Raw genomic sequence first — 15,722 nt, 5'->3', positions numbered from 1 at the left:
GCTGGATTGCCATAAAAACAGTCTTTTGAACATTAATCCCGGCGTGAATTTTCCAGGTCGCGCAATTACATAAGTCTGCGTACAGCGGGGACTGCGGTGTGGAGCGGAGAGGAGGGTTGAGCTCAGGCTCTGTTTTCACGCTGTGGGGCAGAGCAGAGAGGAGTCGTCACTCCGCCAACTGTTGGCCTCTGAGATCTAATCTGGATTACAGTTTGGTCCACTCTGCAGCCAGGACACCAATAATCACATTATTCTGTTTCGGCCTGACGCCTCCCGAAGCGGGCGGAAGTGGCGATGTCAAGTCGTGGCACCGCCGCTGGCTTGCTTGTCTCTCAAAGCTGAACTGCGCGTTTAAACGCCAGTCATTTGTTCTCGGGAGTTTGGATGGTTTCCCCAGCGAAGGTGATGTGAATGAAGTTGGGTGAGCGTTCCTGCGGTAGGTGGTTGGCTGGGTGGCGTGAATCCCCGTGTGCAGAGCACGCACTCTGCAGCACATCCAGACCGATCACTGCAGCCTGCGCTGGAAGCGCAATAAATTACTCTGGACCTCACCCAACCTCTGCCACTGATATATTAGAGGGGCAGATGGTCAGTCATGGCACGTTTAGGTAAGTACTAACGCATTGCTGTTTTTCTTTTGTTTGGGAAAAATCTCTGTCAGTGCAATAGAATAGATTATTTTACTACCAAAAAATCAGAGTTGTAGGATTTTGTCTTGAGACACTGATTTTCTCGTCCTCATCATGCTCTGGTGAATTTGGTGTGTTTTGAAATAGCTCTACTTATCAGCGGGGAACGGTTTAAAAGCTAAAAAACAAAAAAGTTTTGAGGGAGGATGTGCTCCAACAGACTCTTTAAGCCCCTGAAGTATTATCTTAATAACCTGCTTCAGTTCAAGTCCACTGATACTTACCTTGTGATACCCAAACAAACACCACCCAGTGCCAAATGTGTCACCGTGGTCAAATGGTTGTTTGAGGGCAAGATTAAGAGGCACAGGGATGGCATGGAAATAAAGGTGCGTGATGCCAGCCTCTAGGGCCAGTCCTCAAATGATCCCAGGTAACAGTTAAATCTATTTATTTTAATGAATTAAATCTTTCTCAGAAAAAAATAACATTTGAAATATTATTTTGTCTCCTCTTTATCCGATTCCCCCCACTTAATCCAGGATAAAAAGGCCAAGAGGAGGACAGAGCAGGGGAGACATGACACTTTGGCAGAATTCAAAACCGTGTTGACGTCAGGGATAAAAGTGGGACTCTCTGCTGGTGCCATCATTATTCCCTCATTAATCCATTCTGACTCATATGTTGCTGTCTGCTGATTGGAAGAATATGCTGGAAGAATATATCAAATGCACATCATTTGATATCGCTTTCAGTGTCAAACGTGAACTTTGTCATCTCAGCTGTATGCAAGTGTGCAGAGAGATGGAACTGCAAATCTCGGAGACCCCAGTGAACACATAGTGCAAATAAAACAAAACATTTTGCTTCAACATGAAGAACAGTGCAAATACTAAATACGCACAAGTAGGCAATATGCTCCTAAATTTAAACTAAATGATGTGGTTAATATTTACAGAGAATATAGGACGATGGTTGAATTGACCAAACGTGTTCTGAGTGTATGGGCAGGTATAAATGACGTGTGCAATACAGAAGCTTAACCTGAAGACAGAGTCTGAACTTACAGACCTATGAAATACGACATGTGCATTCTTAGAGTTCAGTGTGTGACTTTTTCCATCAGTGTCCTTGTGCGTGAGTATAAGATCTTTTAGCTTGTGACATTTAAAAAAAAACACACATTTATAGAAAGTTTTCAGGTCTGATAGTTTGTCACGGTTAAGCCTTCACACTGAAAGGCTGGGAGTCGCCCAGCTGTTGACAGCTTTTTAATGCCAAGAACTGCATTTTCAGTTATCATTTCTCTATTATTTTCTTAACAAGCTACTAAACTGTTATAACAAAGGATTTATTGCTGTCTCGGTTTCTTTGCATTTTACTTTCTCTTACAAAATGAGCTTGTTTCCTTTGAACCGTGTTTTTAGTTCTTTTTTTCTGCTCATTATTTCTTTCCTGTGACAGAAAAAATGTTGGTGTGTAGATTCTAATTTTAGCTTCTAATCCTTCATATTTTTTTCCAGAGGAATATCTGCTCCACTTTCCACTCCCAAACGACAAACCAAGAACACGAGGTCTAGGCTTGCCTGTATCTTTGTCTCCAGTCCTCTGAGGGTTACACCTCCTCACTCTTACTTGTGCAAAATTGCATCCACAGTCCTGCCTGGAAAGCTGCCAACTCCCTGCTGACTCTATATTCCACTGAGCAGCGGAGGTTTTCCTCCCCCTGTCAGCACGAACTGATCCAAATTGACTTGCAAGTGGAAATTGATTAGGGTAATGCAGTACTGTCTAGGGCAGCTTAAGCACTCAAAGAGCAGCACTTTTGGTTAATTAGATTTGACAAGCAGCCCAGCAGCTTGGTGCTAAAATTAATATCTCGCCGTATGAGCGTCATGCAGAGACACAGAGAGATTTGGTGGCACCCAAAGCAAGTTAACCGGTTTCTTTTTCAGGCCCTGAAAATTGGTTTCATCAAGATCATTTATAACACACAGAACCAATTACTAATCATGTTGTTCAAATTTTGCTTCTTATTTCCTTGCATGACTGTATTTGCTCACTAATAGCCGCATTTCTTAGTTTATTATGATGCAGATGAGCAGGGTCACATTACATTGCTCATAAAGCTTGACTGATACTGCAGATCACACTGTGTTGTGTGTGTGAGCTAGTTTATGGATAAATGCACTTGAAACTGACTGATTCATCAAATGCAACTTGTGCCCTGAGTAATTTAGTTCTCTGTTACAAAAGCTTCTTTAATCAGGAAGATTACAGCCGTTTGATGTGTTGACTCTCAGTGAATTAAACTGTACAGTCTGCCTGGCAATGATATATGCTCGTGATTGATTTAAAGGGTTTTTAACCTCCTAAGACCCGAACTCTTCCACGACATGCATTTTTAATTTCTCTTTGATATTTGGGCATATTGGGGCCCGATGAATGTAAAAACAAAGAATTACCAGATTTTTTTTTTTTTTACCTTACTTTTGTTTTTAAGAAAATAAGAGCCACATCTGAGGATATTCATTTAAAAGACGAAGGAGAAGGTGCAGAAAGGACTGAGAGAAAAAACAAGTGACAAGAGAAAGGGGAAAGAAACTTTCAAAGGTTTGGAAGAGTGGAACAGAGAGAAAGGAAATAAAGGGCAGGTCAAAGTAGTGGATTTAAAACTATATTTTCACTGTTTTTTTCAGGGTCCAACACAATGGACTGCACCCACCCTGAGAAGGATTTTCCAGTTGTCCATGCAGTTACAGTCTCTCATGCATTCGTGTCTCGGAGGGCTACAACTCCATCTTTTTGACCACATCCTCATCTTAGCTCCTCATTAACAACCATCATGGAGGACAGCAAGCTGATCTTCAGTCTGGACCGCCATGAGGAGGGTCCTTCTGTGACCTTTTCCAAAGACAAACCAGAAAGCAGGGAGAGCCGGCCTGAACCCAATTTGTGGATCAATCTGGACCTTAGCCAAGGGCAACGCTCCCAGCCTCTCTTCCTGCCTCACTCCCCCTCTTCCCCAGGCTCGTTAGCTGATCTATCAGAATCATCAGCAGGTCTGCCTGTCACCACCAACCTAGTGAAATCTTCCTCCACGGATCTGGAGCCAAGGGAAAGCAGCTCTTTAAGAAGCAAGCCCCTCCTCAGTCTGGTCAAGTCTCTCAGCACAGAGATCTCCCGCCGTGTAGAGCCCGAGGTCAACCTCTCCAAGTCTGACTCCAAGCTACATTTGCATCCTTTTAAGCAGCTTACATATCCAAAGATACTGGAGGCCAGACCTGAAACAGGAGGAATGGGTGAGAACGACGCCTGGGTTTCACCTCCCTCCACGGGCAGCATGTCTCCCACGGAGCCACGGGGCAGTTCCCTTATCGCCGAGCTGGAGGACACGCGGCGGAAGTTCTCGGAGGCCATGCAGGACCCACTGAGCATGCTGAGTAAGATTATGGGGGATGAAAGCTCTGGAAGCCCCAAGCAGGGGAGGACTTCTGGTGCAGGAGAATCACCAGCCCCCCACAGCACTGGTGGAAGAGATGGAAGCAGCGACGAAGCAGGCCTCAGGTGTCGGAGGAGGACTGACGGTGAGCATAAAGGGGTGTGTGACACTGCCGTCAGACGACTCCAAAAGGATTCATTAACAAAATCCTCCATCTCCCCAGAACGGCACACCCTAAGCAGAGACAAACATTTGGAAATCTGCACCTATGGGGATATGATTCAGGTGGTGGAGCGCCAGAACAGCTCCAGAGAGACACATCCTAGAACTTACCCTCAGTGTCAAGTGACAGTGCCGGGTTCATCTTTGCCTCTTTACTGGCTCTTTCCTGTGGGCCTTCTAGCTTATGGTTTCTTTGTCCTGCCTCTTCCTCCCTACGTGACAGGTCTGTCAGTGGGGGTTGCATGTGGCTTTATGCTGGGCTTGGTACTGGTGTTCATGTTTGCCCCACAGCGCTCAGCCGCCAAAAGGAACTGGGTCTTACATAGCAAACTCAGTGCCGTGAATGACAATCCACTGGACGGAGAGCTCGCAAATCTACACAACCTACAGGTAATAAATTAGTTTTAAAAATTACTCTATACATGAGCATAGAAGAAGACTAATCTAAATGTTACCTCTAAATCCGTATGCAGTCAAACTGTGGCAGATCAAGACGACAGATACCCAGGAGGACTGTTGTTTTCCCTCTAAATGAAATTGTGCAGGTCAAAGTTTGTATCGCCACAATGAATCTGTTTTAATAGCTTTCCACCTGCTTTAATTCTGCTTTGTGTTCATTTGCAACCATTAATATGATAAAGATTATTACAGCATTTCCATCACAAACATGTTGCCGTTTAAAGAGCCATTGTTGTGATTACGCACACTCCGATCTGCCTCTGTATGCAAAATAACCTCTGCAGCCACTCCTTTTCTGTTTCCTCTTTTGCTAATTTGGCTACATGGAAATGCTCAAATGTTTGTTTTGCAGGATGAGAGATCAAAATATCAAAGATCAGCGGGCATTAGATAGCATCAAAGAAAGATAGTGCTTTGAATGGTGCTTAATGGAATCGTTTTTAGGTAATTGCTGTTTTAAAAGTAGCCCCTGAGGACCGATTATTATCCATGAAAGAGAGGTGCAGTCTGATAATAGCTTTCTCAAAGTACTTCTGTGTCAGTCTGACTAGAACAGTGATACTTAAAAAGATTTTAAAAAAGACAAATTGTATCAGGATAGAGGGCCTTAAGAGGGTGTTAAGTGAGAGTTGTATTGTGCCCGGGCTCGTGTTTCCCCTCCTGCTGAGCTGTTTGTCACAGTTTGCACCACTTGCTGTGGATCTAATTTGCCACAGTACAATCTTTGCCTCCCTAGCCGTATTTAATGCTTAAATGTTAACTCTTGGTTAAATGCAGCCTCAATACAAATACAAATATTTGTATTTGTAGATGTACTTTAGTTTTACCAAGAAAACATAAAATGGTTTGTGGCTGCAGAGGTTTCTGCTTGAATCCTGTCCTTTTGGATTAAATGTTCTTATTACTCACTTTCAGGGCTGGATGAATGAGACCCACAGCTATGACCCTGAGACTTTCCACCCCTCCATCACACACTCTGTCTATGTTACACTGGAAGGCAGCCGGCTGCAACTAGCATACCCACGTGCCAACATCGCCCGGTGGGCTTCTTTCGACGAGACACCCCACAAAGCCGTTTTTCTGCGTTCACGCACTTACCAGCTGGCTAACTGTAAGGTCAGTTCATTTGTGAGAAAGCAAGCCTGCCTTTCAGAGGGACATTAGAACCACCTGAACCCCTTGCTCTTATTTCTCTGCGCCCACTGAAACAGTTATGACCAAAACTAATAAACCGGACCTCTCCGCTATCTCACCTGCCCACTGAGGCAAACTAAAGTAGCTCTCCCTGTATGATAACAGAGTAAAGTTAACACACATTCACTGGCAGTGCTTTCAGAGCATGTTGTATAAATGCAGATGGAACAGAAATGAAATGAATAGTTGGTCCTTCTTTTCAACATTTTTACTTCAGGTGTCTCTGGTGCCTCCTGGTTTGGCTCGTAAGAGGGTGTGGAACAGGAAGTACCCAATCTGCATCACTCTGGCTGAGGGGGAGGTAGGGGAGGAAAGCGTGGTTGAAGGGCAGGAAACCGAAGAAGAAAGGGAAGAGAAAAACACAGATCCCCACCAGCAGTTTCCCGTCACCCTCTACCTGTTTGGTCGCACTGGAAGAGAGAAGGAGGAGTGGTTCCAGCATTTTGTGTCAGCCTCTAGAGCCTTAGCCCAGACCAGTGTAAGAGATGAAGGAAACACAGGTAAGAAGACGACTTGGTTGAGTGATATGGAGAAATTCAGCTGGTTGCGATACTATATGTAGCCCGGAAAAGTCACCTCTTTCATTTAAAATACATGTACTACAAGTTACTCAATGCCAAATTTGCCTTATTCGATCATTCTTTCAGCAGTATTTTTAGATTCACCAACTCTTTACTTTCAAATGTGTCACACAGAAACACTAAGCAGTGGAGAGACCATTAAAGAAAGCACAGAGGAGCTGCCTGATTTCCCAGGAGCAATGAAAGCAAGAACCCTATTGGACTACAGCTCCTACATGACTCAGCTAATGGGCTCAGAAAGTTGCAATCCCACCCCCAGCCCCTGCCACAGTGACAAGGGAAGCCCCACGACTTGCAAAAAGGTCAGTGAACAAGCTTTAGATTGACTATCAAGCATCTCTCGAAGTGATGTAAACTTTAAACTTCCCGTCACTGTTTTTCAGGTTCCATTTAAATAGTTTTTTTTTCCATCGGGGGAGATATAGCAGTGTTTCTTAGCCCTGTTTAACTCATGTCACAATAACCCACACTGATCAGAGCTGCTTTATATCCACTTTTCTTTTATAGTGTTCTCTGTGCTCACATGAGCCTTGTCCAGAATGCTGGCTCAGCTAAATACACCTGCTGACTGGACCAAATTTTTGTATTCAGCAATATCAGATATCATCTGGCTGGAAAACTATAAATAGTAACTCATTGGGACTGGAACATACTTGTCTGTGCTTCTAATGCTGAATTAGGTGGTTTGGGATTGGAACCCCCACAGAGGGACAGTCTGTTCAGATGTTTAGAGGAGGTGCCACAGAAAATGAGAGTGGTATTTATTTTAGATGACAGTGCAAGTGCGTATTTTGTTTCTCAGTCCTATTTGGTCATTTTACTCCTGAAAAATGTTTGTGGAAATATATATGTCTCATTTTTTTTTAAAAATATTTCCTGCAGATTGACGCCAAAGAGCATGGTTCTGGAGGTCAGGGTGGAGCTGAGGCTGATGCAGGTACTGGGCCGGGGGAATGCTCTGCAGAGAGTGAGCCCACCTGGGTTAACTGTCTGGTGGGAAGAATCTTCTGGGACTTTCTCTGGGAGAAATACTGGGCCGATCAGGTGGCGCACAAAATCCAGAAGAAACTCAGCAAGATCAAGGTGATGGTGTATGAGAATGTGTGTAGGTTAGGTGTGGGGGTTTTTTTTGTTTGTTTTTTAGCAAACTAAAGGAAAGAGAAACATAAAAATCACATTTGGCCCCTGCATGCTACCAGAACTGCTGTGATGCATTACGCCTGTGGTTTACTGCTCTATAAGGGGACAAGTGCACCCCAATCATACTAGCAAACAAAGGTGCCAGATACACTAACCATAGGTTGGGTGTTGCTCATTCTATGCTGCCTTTCATGGATCACAAAAAGTTAGCAGTTGGCATAGGGGAGCTGAAAATGTTATTTATTTTTCGAGCTTAGTCAGATACCACAGCATCAGCAGTGTCCCTGTGACTAATGATGTGGCTTCTTAAAGAGATGGAAACTAAATAAACTGTAGGACAGCCTGAACATCAGGTCAGAGGTCAAAATACATGACATTAAGTGCACAAACGCTGCCTTTCTCCTTTTCTGTGTGTGTGTGTGTGTGGTGTGTTCCTGTCTAGCTATCTTTGTGAGGACCAAAATCTGCATTCTACTATACTTGTGAGAACCAACAGTCACTTGTGAGGACACACTCACCGGTCCTCACATGTTTGAAGGCCTTTTTGAGGCTCAAAATGTGGTTTTAGTGTCAGAGTTACAGTTGGGTTATGGTTATGGTTAGGTTTAGGGTAAGGGTTAGGGTTAGGCATTCATTTTTAATGGTTAGGATTAGGGGAAGGGGCTAGGAAAACCTGTCAATGAAGGTCCTCACTAAGATAGCTGAATGGGGTTGTGTGTGTGTATGTGTGTGTGTGTGAGAGAGAGAGAGAGAGAGAGAGAGAGAGAGAGAGAGAGAGAGAGAGAGAGAGAGAGTCTGCTGATAATGCACTCCCTCTGGCTCCCAGGGCAATGGGTGGGGAGTGCTTAGAGGAGCACTGATGGTCCTGCAGCATCCCATTGCTCATTGCATACACTCCTCTGTGACACAGACCTTCTGTTTTTTTTCTCTTACACAGTCACACACATATTCACACAGTATAGTTTCCCCTGCTCGCTCATTTCATGGAGGTAATTAGCCAGCCTTGTAATACTTCTGCTGTGCTTTTGCCTGACTATATTTTAAGAGCTTTCTTTTACTGACGTGAATGCACCAAGACTCCCTTTGTCTCATTGTAGCTGCCGTACTTCATGAATGAGCTGACTCTAGCTGATCTGGACATGGGCACCTGCCTACCTCACATCCTTAGCACATCTAAACCTACGCTGGACTCCAGAGGTACACCATGGTTGTGTTCATATGCTTCCTTTGTCAAATACTTTCTAACGCACGCATTTTAACTGCATGCGAGGAGTAGCCAGACTTTACTGGTTACTTAACAGCGTATACCCAGATCTCTTTCTCAGTCGCATTCCTGCTGTGAGTACAGGCCAAGATCTCAATTGTTTCATTACTGAGTTTGGTTTGTCATGGCCGTCCTAAAAGCTTTCCATTGTCTCCCGCTGAAGCGATTAGCAATCCTCTTAGCCCGAGCTATCGTCGACCAACAATAACTAGCCGAAGCTATCATCCGCCAGTCTAATGTCCCTTCTGCACAACACCGTGCCAAAACGGATTAAGAAGAGAGACCAAACCAAACTCAGGGTTTTGAACTAATTAAGAATTCAGCTGCTATAAGCTTTAAGCCCTTCCTTTTTTCCCCCACACCTTTATCCCCAAGGTCTGTGGCTACAGCTGGAGTTGGTGTACACCGGCTGCCTTCAGATGACCCTAGAGACAAAGATGAACCTGTGTAAGCTGGGTAAAGAGGGAGAGGATGAGGCTCACAGTGTACCAGAGACCCAGAAAGTGGGGTGAGACCCACTTTAGCATTTCAGTGTTTGCGAAGAAATGTGTTTTTAACCTGAGCAGGTTGATATGATGACTAGAACTGTTATGTTTTTTTCAGCTCTAAGATGAAGCTGTGTATACTGGCTGATAGTGATGAAGAGTCATCCAGCGCAGGGTCATCTGATGAAGAGGAGGTCCCTCCATCTGAGCTACACGGATGCGTGGGAGACAAGAGTCCTGTAATGGCGGCTGACGGGTAACTTAAAAACTTATTTAGAATTTTTCCACCTAGAAATATGAAGGCATGGTGATGACATTTCATCACTATGAGGTAGTCCCTATTGACTGTTCTTGGTCTTTATCCTTTACAGGCACGCAGGTGGCAGGACAAGCAGGAAAATCTTGAGATTCGTGGACAAGATAGCAAAGTCCAAATACTTCCAGAAAGCCACAGAGAATGAGTACATAAGAAAGAAGATATCTGAGGTTTCCAACATGCCCCTGATGCTGAGCGTTGAGGTCCTGGAGCTTTCTGGGACGCTGGCCATCAACATCCCTCCTCCTCCTACTGATAGGATATGGTGCTGATTCTCTTGGCTGTCTTACCACTTCACTGAATTTAATTACCATCAAGAAATTCAGTGCAAACTGCAGGTTTTGTTTCTTTACTCATTATACACCATGGTGATAGCCGCTCTCTTTCAGGTACAGTTTCCGGGTGCCTCCCAGGTTGGACCTTCATGTGCGTCCCATGCTGGGGGAGAGGGAGGTCACCTTCACTCATGTAACTGAGTGGATTGAGAAAAAACTGCAGTGTGAGTTCCAGGTCAGTCCATCAGTGTTTCCGTTTGCCCACGGGGATGATTCCGATTAATAATTCATGCATTTATGTTCTGACAGATTGATATCAGCATGAGCAGAAATTTCCTGCGTCTGTGACAGTAACGTTTAATGATTGCATTAGTAATTAAATATGGTTGTGTTGTCCTTTGTCTCTGAACAGAAAGTGTTTGTCATGCCCAACATGGATGATCTGTATCTGCCCCTCATGACATCTGGACTGGACAACCCACCCGCATCCCACCATTCCTCAATCCATTCCTCATCCCAGCAATCGTCCATGGAGTCTCAGGAGTACCTGTCAGAGTAGGCGCGGCTGATGCCTCAGATGTTGAGGCAAAATTGCTGATGTTCAGCTATTATCCTGAATCTCTAATGGATTCAGAGGCTGCTGCAGCTGGGTCCCAGCTTGAGTGGGTTCTCTGTTACCAGTGCAGGACAAACGTCTCCTGAAGCCTCGCTGAGCTCAGCAGTGACCTCCTGACTGTGAGAATGATGCTGCAGTGCCCCCTACTGTGAAGTTCATTACTGACAAGAGAAATGTTTTTTACAATGCTGACAACTGCTAACTGCACAAAATTAAAGGGTTATTGATGTATTTTTAAAAGGGAATGCTGTTTGAGCCAACTATCATCCATCCGTCCATCCATCCAGGAAAGAATAAAATTTGATGAAAACTTTCCTCGTGTGTTCCTTATTGATTAGAAACACAAATGCAGTTAAAACACAAAATTCAAGTATAACTTACACATTTTATTGTTTTGTAGGGTTTATAATCCACACTTTCAGGCCTCCTCTGGCAGAGGACCTGGCATTGTTTTTTGGGTGTCTTTCTTCAGAGGCCCCTGCAGGTAAACAAGAGGTCGGGAGTTAAAACACAGCAGGATAATTGCAGATTTTATTATGTCATCAGTGGATAGTTTGAACATTTGAATCATATTGTGCTGTTATTTTGCCTCACTCGATCAAAATCTTTGCTTCCTGGTATTCAGTTGGGTTTTTTTGGTTGTTGTTTTTTTCTTTATGGTTGTTTTTTCACACTCACCATAAATGCTCTCTTCTCCTGGGCTGTCTGGAAGCGCCCATGGCCAAATTTGGAAGTGGTGTCAATGAACTTGAGCTCGATGCCTTCCTTGGACTTGCGCGATGTGTGCGTGAGTAAAGACTGTGAGGAGGAGCAGCCAAAAACGTTAAACTACACTTACACGAATGATACCTGTAAGAGCTGAAGACTTTAAATTCCTCACCCTACCTTTCGAAGGGTGAGGACACGTTTTTTAGCCCCGATAATGCAGCCTTTCACCATGACAAAGTCATTATTCACTTCACCATAGCGAGGAAAGCCTCCCTATGACATAAATGTAGTAATAAAGGTTAAAATATCTCACCTGATGCAAACTCTTCATTTTATATTACTGTTGATACATTATAAATATCGACTTTGGATACGAGAAAACTTTCATGCACAATATGATACTGTAACACAAAGCTGGGAGTACTATGGGGGTAATGGTTTTCTGGCTGATGTCATAGTTAGTAGACGCATTGTTCCGGATCACTTTTCCATCCTGGATGTGAAGACCCCTACCAATACGGTAGATCTGAAAAAACAAAAGAGGACATCAAGATTTCAATTATGGAAAACCCCTCATACTAATAATAATAATTCATAATACTCCTTATTTAAAGAGATGTTTAGGCAACCAACAAACATTGACTAGGTGTGTGCAAATATAATATAGTAAGTTGTTAAAGCTATAAACCTTTTTGTTGATCTCAGTGCGGTGATGATAGCCTTTCTGACCAGCGCGAGCTTCAGTGTAGCCCACACGGGCAGGATGCCAGGCTCCAATACAAGCTACCTTCCTCAAACCCTTGTGAGTCTTCCGTGGGAGTTTCTTTGTGTGCCAGCGGCTTGTCACGCCTATCAGCCCAAAGACGTAAAAGTCATGGTTGGACCTTCCGGTTTATTACTCATTAAACTTTTCAACGCCTGGGGCTGCCACAGCACATTTCCTACCTTTGAAGCCGTGACCTTTCGTGACACCGATGACATCAATCATCTCATCCTGGTAGAAGACGGCAGATACGGGCACAGCCTGCTCCAGGTGCTCCTTCGCCCAGTCCACCTTGTCCGAGATGGTACCCCCATTTAGCTGCACCTCCACGACGTGAGCTTTTTTCTGCCTTAAGGGCAACAGTCGCATCTGGAGGCAGATGGAAAGTAATTAGGGAAGCCTGCAAGCTGCAAACAGAAGCAGCTCCCAAGTCTAAAACAACTATGTTGTTAAATGCAGAGCTTGAGAAGCATACTGAAAAGCATCTTGCTTTCAAGTTACTATAATTAGATTTATTATTCAGCATGTGGCCATGTTTGAACTCTCAGATGTAACACCAGTCACTTGGAACAACTCTGATATTTAAATGTGCATGTTGATGTTTTTTTTCATGAGCTGAGGAGGCTTGATCTTAGCAGGATTTTAAGAACTGAAATCTTGGCTGATCTTTGGCTTCATGCTGCCAACATAAAGGCAAAGACTCTGTGAGTGGCCTTCATCCCCCGTGAAAATTATTTATAAACTGCTATTTGAAACTGCCCTCCAGTGCTCCCCACAGGGTGATCGTTGTAGTCAAAGCCATCCAGCTACCGACAGCCAAGAGTTTGGGGATTTGGAGGCTTTTGTCTCTGTTGCATGTGGGCAGTTGGATAACTCTGACACCTCTGCCCCCTCCATGGGAGAGATTTAACAGAAGGAGATCAAGTAAATAAATATCAGTGATTATACTAGCCGATGAAATCAGATGGAAAACTAAAAACGGAGCTAATGTGATGCAGGATGGTGATTTTAGAACCTACCTGTGAGTGAACAATAACCCTGATGACTGAACAGTACTTCTTCATGGCATTGAAGTCTTTGTTAAGCTGCTTCTTGCCTGTCTCGTCCTGCCACTTCTTAGCATACTTAGTGAAGGCCTTCTTCTTGCTCTTATACCTGAAACACAGAAAAGCTCAGCACATATTGAAGGAACAACAGTGTGACAAGACCGTATGTGCGGGTCAATTACTTCTATGCACAGGAGAGCTTTAAATGATCACACACGCGTACCAGTTTTTATAAAATCTGCGCTTGCACTCGTCACTCAGGTGCTCAGCAAAGATGGTTTTCAGGGAGCGCAAACCACGGATCGTTTTGATGTATCCCACAACACCCACCACAATGACAGGCGGAGTCTCGATGATGGTCACCGCCTCAACTTCTTCTCGCTTTGATTGCTCTGTGGAAGACAGAAGGAGGCAGATCCTGCTAGGAAAACTGACAGATTCAAGTCAGTGAAACATGCAGCAAGTAAACAGAAGGTGATAAAAAGGTAAAAATATGCAAAACAAAAGAGACGTGAAGGAATGCATTTTAAGTTTAGCCTCAGCACAAAATCAAAGCAGCTTTCAGTTTTTAACACTAACAGCTTGAATGCAGCCTGAGCAATGCCCAGTTTATTCTTTCTGTATCATTTGATTTTATTCAACTTTCAATTTCTATTTACATCTCTAAAATAATGCATGCTATATACTAAATAGATAACAGATTGTCTAAAGTCTTGCATCCATCAATGTTTACATACTGAGGGCAGTGCGGTGCACCTCTCTCAGCGTGTGGGTCATGCCCGCCTTATATCCCAGGAAGGCAGTGAGGTGGACGGGATGGCTGGGGTTATCTTTGGGCCATGAACGCACCCTCCCCCTGTGCTTCTTGCTTCGCTTGCAAGGCAGGAACCCCATGTGCCCGTGGCGAGGAGCATGGAATTTGCGATGAGACTGAAAAGCCACAATGGAGTTGGTGCACGCCCAAATTGATGACATTTAGATAACCCATGGGTGTTTAGTGTTACTTTCATTTTTACAGTTACCATCTCCTTTTGATTATTTGTCAGGTCATAAACACACTGCCAGTGTACAACATAAGCTGATGTCCACACGTGTCCAGATGTGTACATTCGAATGTACACTTCAGTGGTGGGAGACACCCACATCACTTTATACTAAAAGTGTAGCACACATTTACATAGCAAAACAAATTATTCATTTTAGTTACTGTATTATATGGTGACATCAGTCATGTTTTTGAGCAACTGTTTGTGATCATTTCCTCATTTTCTTTAACGTCCTCCAAATCTTTAACAGTGTTAAGTTAGCGGAACACAAAAAGAGTCATCTGTCATGATCTTCCAATCTGTTGCCTTTGTATTCAGGCCATGTGCTTCTGCTTCACTCTGTTTCTGTTTCATATCTGTAATTCAGAAATCCAAATAAAATAATTAAGAAAACTTGAAACGATGGTGTCTTGTTATAGGAAAAAAAAGGTCACCAGCGCAGTGTTCCACGTGCTCTCCTAAGCGTAGCCATTACTAGATTTCAGTGTGCTTCATACACTCTTATAAATTCAAAAGGTCAAAGAAAGTGATAAATCATCTCACACACACACACATGCACACATGTAGGAGGCAAAGACAGTCCAAAAAGTGCAGCTTTAACTATCCTCTAAAGAAGAAAACAACCAAAAACACAAGGAGCACTGACCATGTCTGCGGATTGTCCCAGCGACAGATAGAAAGAGACAGAAACCAGTGCAGATGCTAGAGTCATACATAAGATGACACACAGGGCTCTAATTTGGTGTTTGGCCCAGATGAGGAGACGTATTCGCTTTCAAACAAGACGATCTCTGCCAAGTCCTGACCAGATAGGAGGAGGGAAGATGGTAATGTCAGAGGTCTGAGGTGGTGGGGAGGCCTAGTGGACAGGAACCGTACAACCAAGAAAGGAGAGGAGGAGGAAGAAAGTCTTCGCTGCCATGTGATCATGTGACCAATGTTGACCTGATTTAGTTTTTTCAGCCCAGGACCACTCCACACCGATGAATTCAGAAACTCATGTCCTTAAGAAATTGAGGGGGCAAGGGGATCCAGTAAAGAGCTGACACAGGACCTGAGAGATGCATCTGGCCCTTCAGCTGACCCATCTACTTTTTGCTGAAATGGTCTCAGTGGAAGGGGTGACTGTCAAGAGGCTATTTTTAGTGAAGGTAAAAAAGGTTGAGGTATGCTGAAATACACGAGAACTGCACTAAAAATCTGTGGCAACAGGTCTGGAATAGCATAGAATCCAAATTTGAAATTCTTGTTCAAGTCAGGTTCAAATCTTGGTTCATCACAATAGACTGGATAGAAAGCTTACCTAAAAAAAGTTCAGACTATATTAAAGAATAAAAGTTGTCATGCCAAGTACTGATGAGTACAAGTACTTTCAAGCACAATTTCCCATTTTCCTAGCAAAATATTGAGGAAAAAAAGGGCGGTTCAAGACTTTTGCATTCCAACTTAAGTTATCATAGTCGGCTCCCTGCCGCCCCCTACTGTAGCTAACTAGTACAACAGTCCAACCTGCAACCTTTACCCTTCGACCTTCAT

General features: G+C 43.8%; 2 protein-coding genes across 3 annotated transcripts; one reads left to right on the top strand and one right to left on the bottom strand.

Moving 5' to 3' along the window:
* The first annotated feature begins 111 nt into the window (after positions 1–111).
* LOC146671543 (testis-expressed protein 2-like) lies at positions 112–10,905 on the top strand. Its single transcript, XM_085403764.1, has 12 exons — positions 112–608; positions 3,329–4,683; positions 5,668–5,868; positions 6,164–6,446; positions 6,642–6,829; positions 7,410–7,610; positions 8,765–8,864; positions 9,307–9,439; positions 9,535–9,672; positions 9,788–9,997; positions 10,122–10,242; positions 10,420–10,905. The coding sequence occupies exons 2-12, from the start codon at positions 3,475–3,477 to the stop codon at positions 10,564–10,566; spliced, it is 2,931 nt and encodes a 976-aa protein (XP_085259890.1). The 5' UTR covers positions 112–608; positions 3,329–3,474; the 3' UTR covers positions 10,567–10,905.
* A 70-nt stretch (positions 10,906–10,975) lies between these two features.
* Positions 10,976–14,917, bottom strand: LOC146671542 (large ribosomal subunit protein uL3-like). 2 transcript variants are annotated; one of them, XM_085403782.1, is made up of 10 exons: positions 14,833–14,914; positions 13,878–14,070; positions 13,364–13,532; positions 13,114–13,249; positions 12,277–12,463; positions 12,020–12,180; positions 11,756–11,857; positions 11,509–11,604; positions 11,302–11,421; positions 10,976–11,101 (listed from the first exon to the last, which is right to left on the bottom strand). In XM_085403782.1, exons 1-10 carry the CDS (start codon positions 14,896–14,898, stop codon positions 11,042–11,044), a joined length of 1,290 nt encoding a protein of 429 aa, XP_085259908.1. In that variant the 5' UTR covers positions 14,899–14,914; the 3' UTR covers positions 10,976–11,041. The 2 variants fall into 2 exon arrangements, with proteins under 2 accessions (XP_085259908.1, XP_085259909.1); XM_085403783.1 differs by lacking the exon at positions 13,878–14,070 and having other exon boundaries at positions 10,977–11,101; positions 14,833–14,917.
* Positions 14,918–15,722: the final 805 nt, after the last annotated feature.

Source organism: Rhamphochromis longiceps, linkage group LG4, assembly GCF_057381845.1.
Source record: "Rhamphochromis longiceps isolate RC_006_pf linkage group LG4, R_longiceps_female_GT1.1, whole genome shotgun sequence".
NCBI lineage: Eukaryota > Metazoa > Chordata > Actinopteri > Cichliformes > Cichlidae > Rhamphochromis > Rhamphochromis longiceps.
The sequence above is the reverse complement of the archived record's forward strand: the minus strand, read 5'-3'. Positions and strand labels throughout refer to the sequence as shown.

Coding starts and splice junctions, on each gene's coding strand:
- LOC146671543 (XM_085403764.1), top strand. CDS start 3,475: ATGGAGGACAGCAAGCTGATCTTCAGTCTGGACCGCCATGAGGAGGGT. Junction 6,447..6,641: donor AAGAGATGAAGGAAACACAG/GTAAGAAGACGA, acceptor TGTGTCACACAG/AAACACTAAGCAGTGGAGAG. Junction 6,830..7,409: donor GCCCCACGACTTGCAAAAAG/GTCAGTGAACAA, acceptor TATTTCCTGCAG/ATTGACGCCAAAGAGCATGG.
- LOC146671542 (XM_085403782.1), bottom strand. CDS start 14,898: ATGACTCTAGCATCTGCACTGGTTTCTGTCTCTTTCTATCTGTCGCTG. Junction 13,250..13,363: donor CGCAGATTTTATAAAAACTG/GTACGCGTGTGT, acceptor TCTGTGTTTCAG/GTATAAGAGCAAGAAGAAGG. Junction 12,181..12,276: donor GAAAGGTCACGGCTTCAAAG/GTAGGAAATGTG, acceptor TTGGGCTGATAG/GCGTGACAAGCCGCTGGCAC.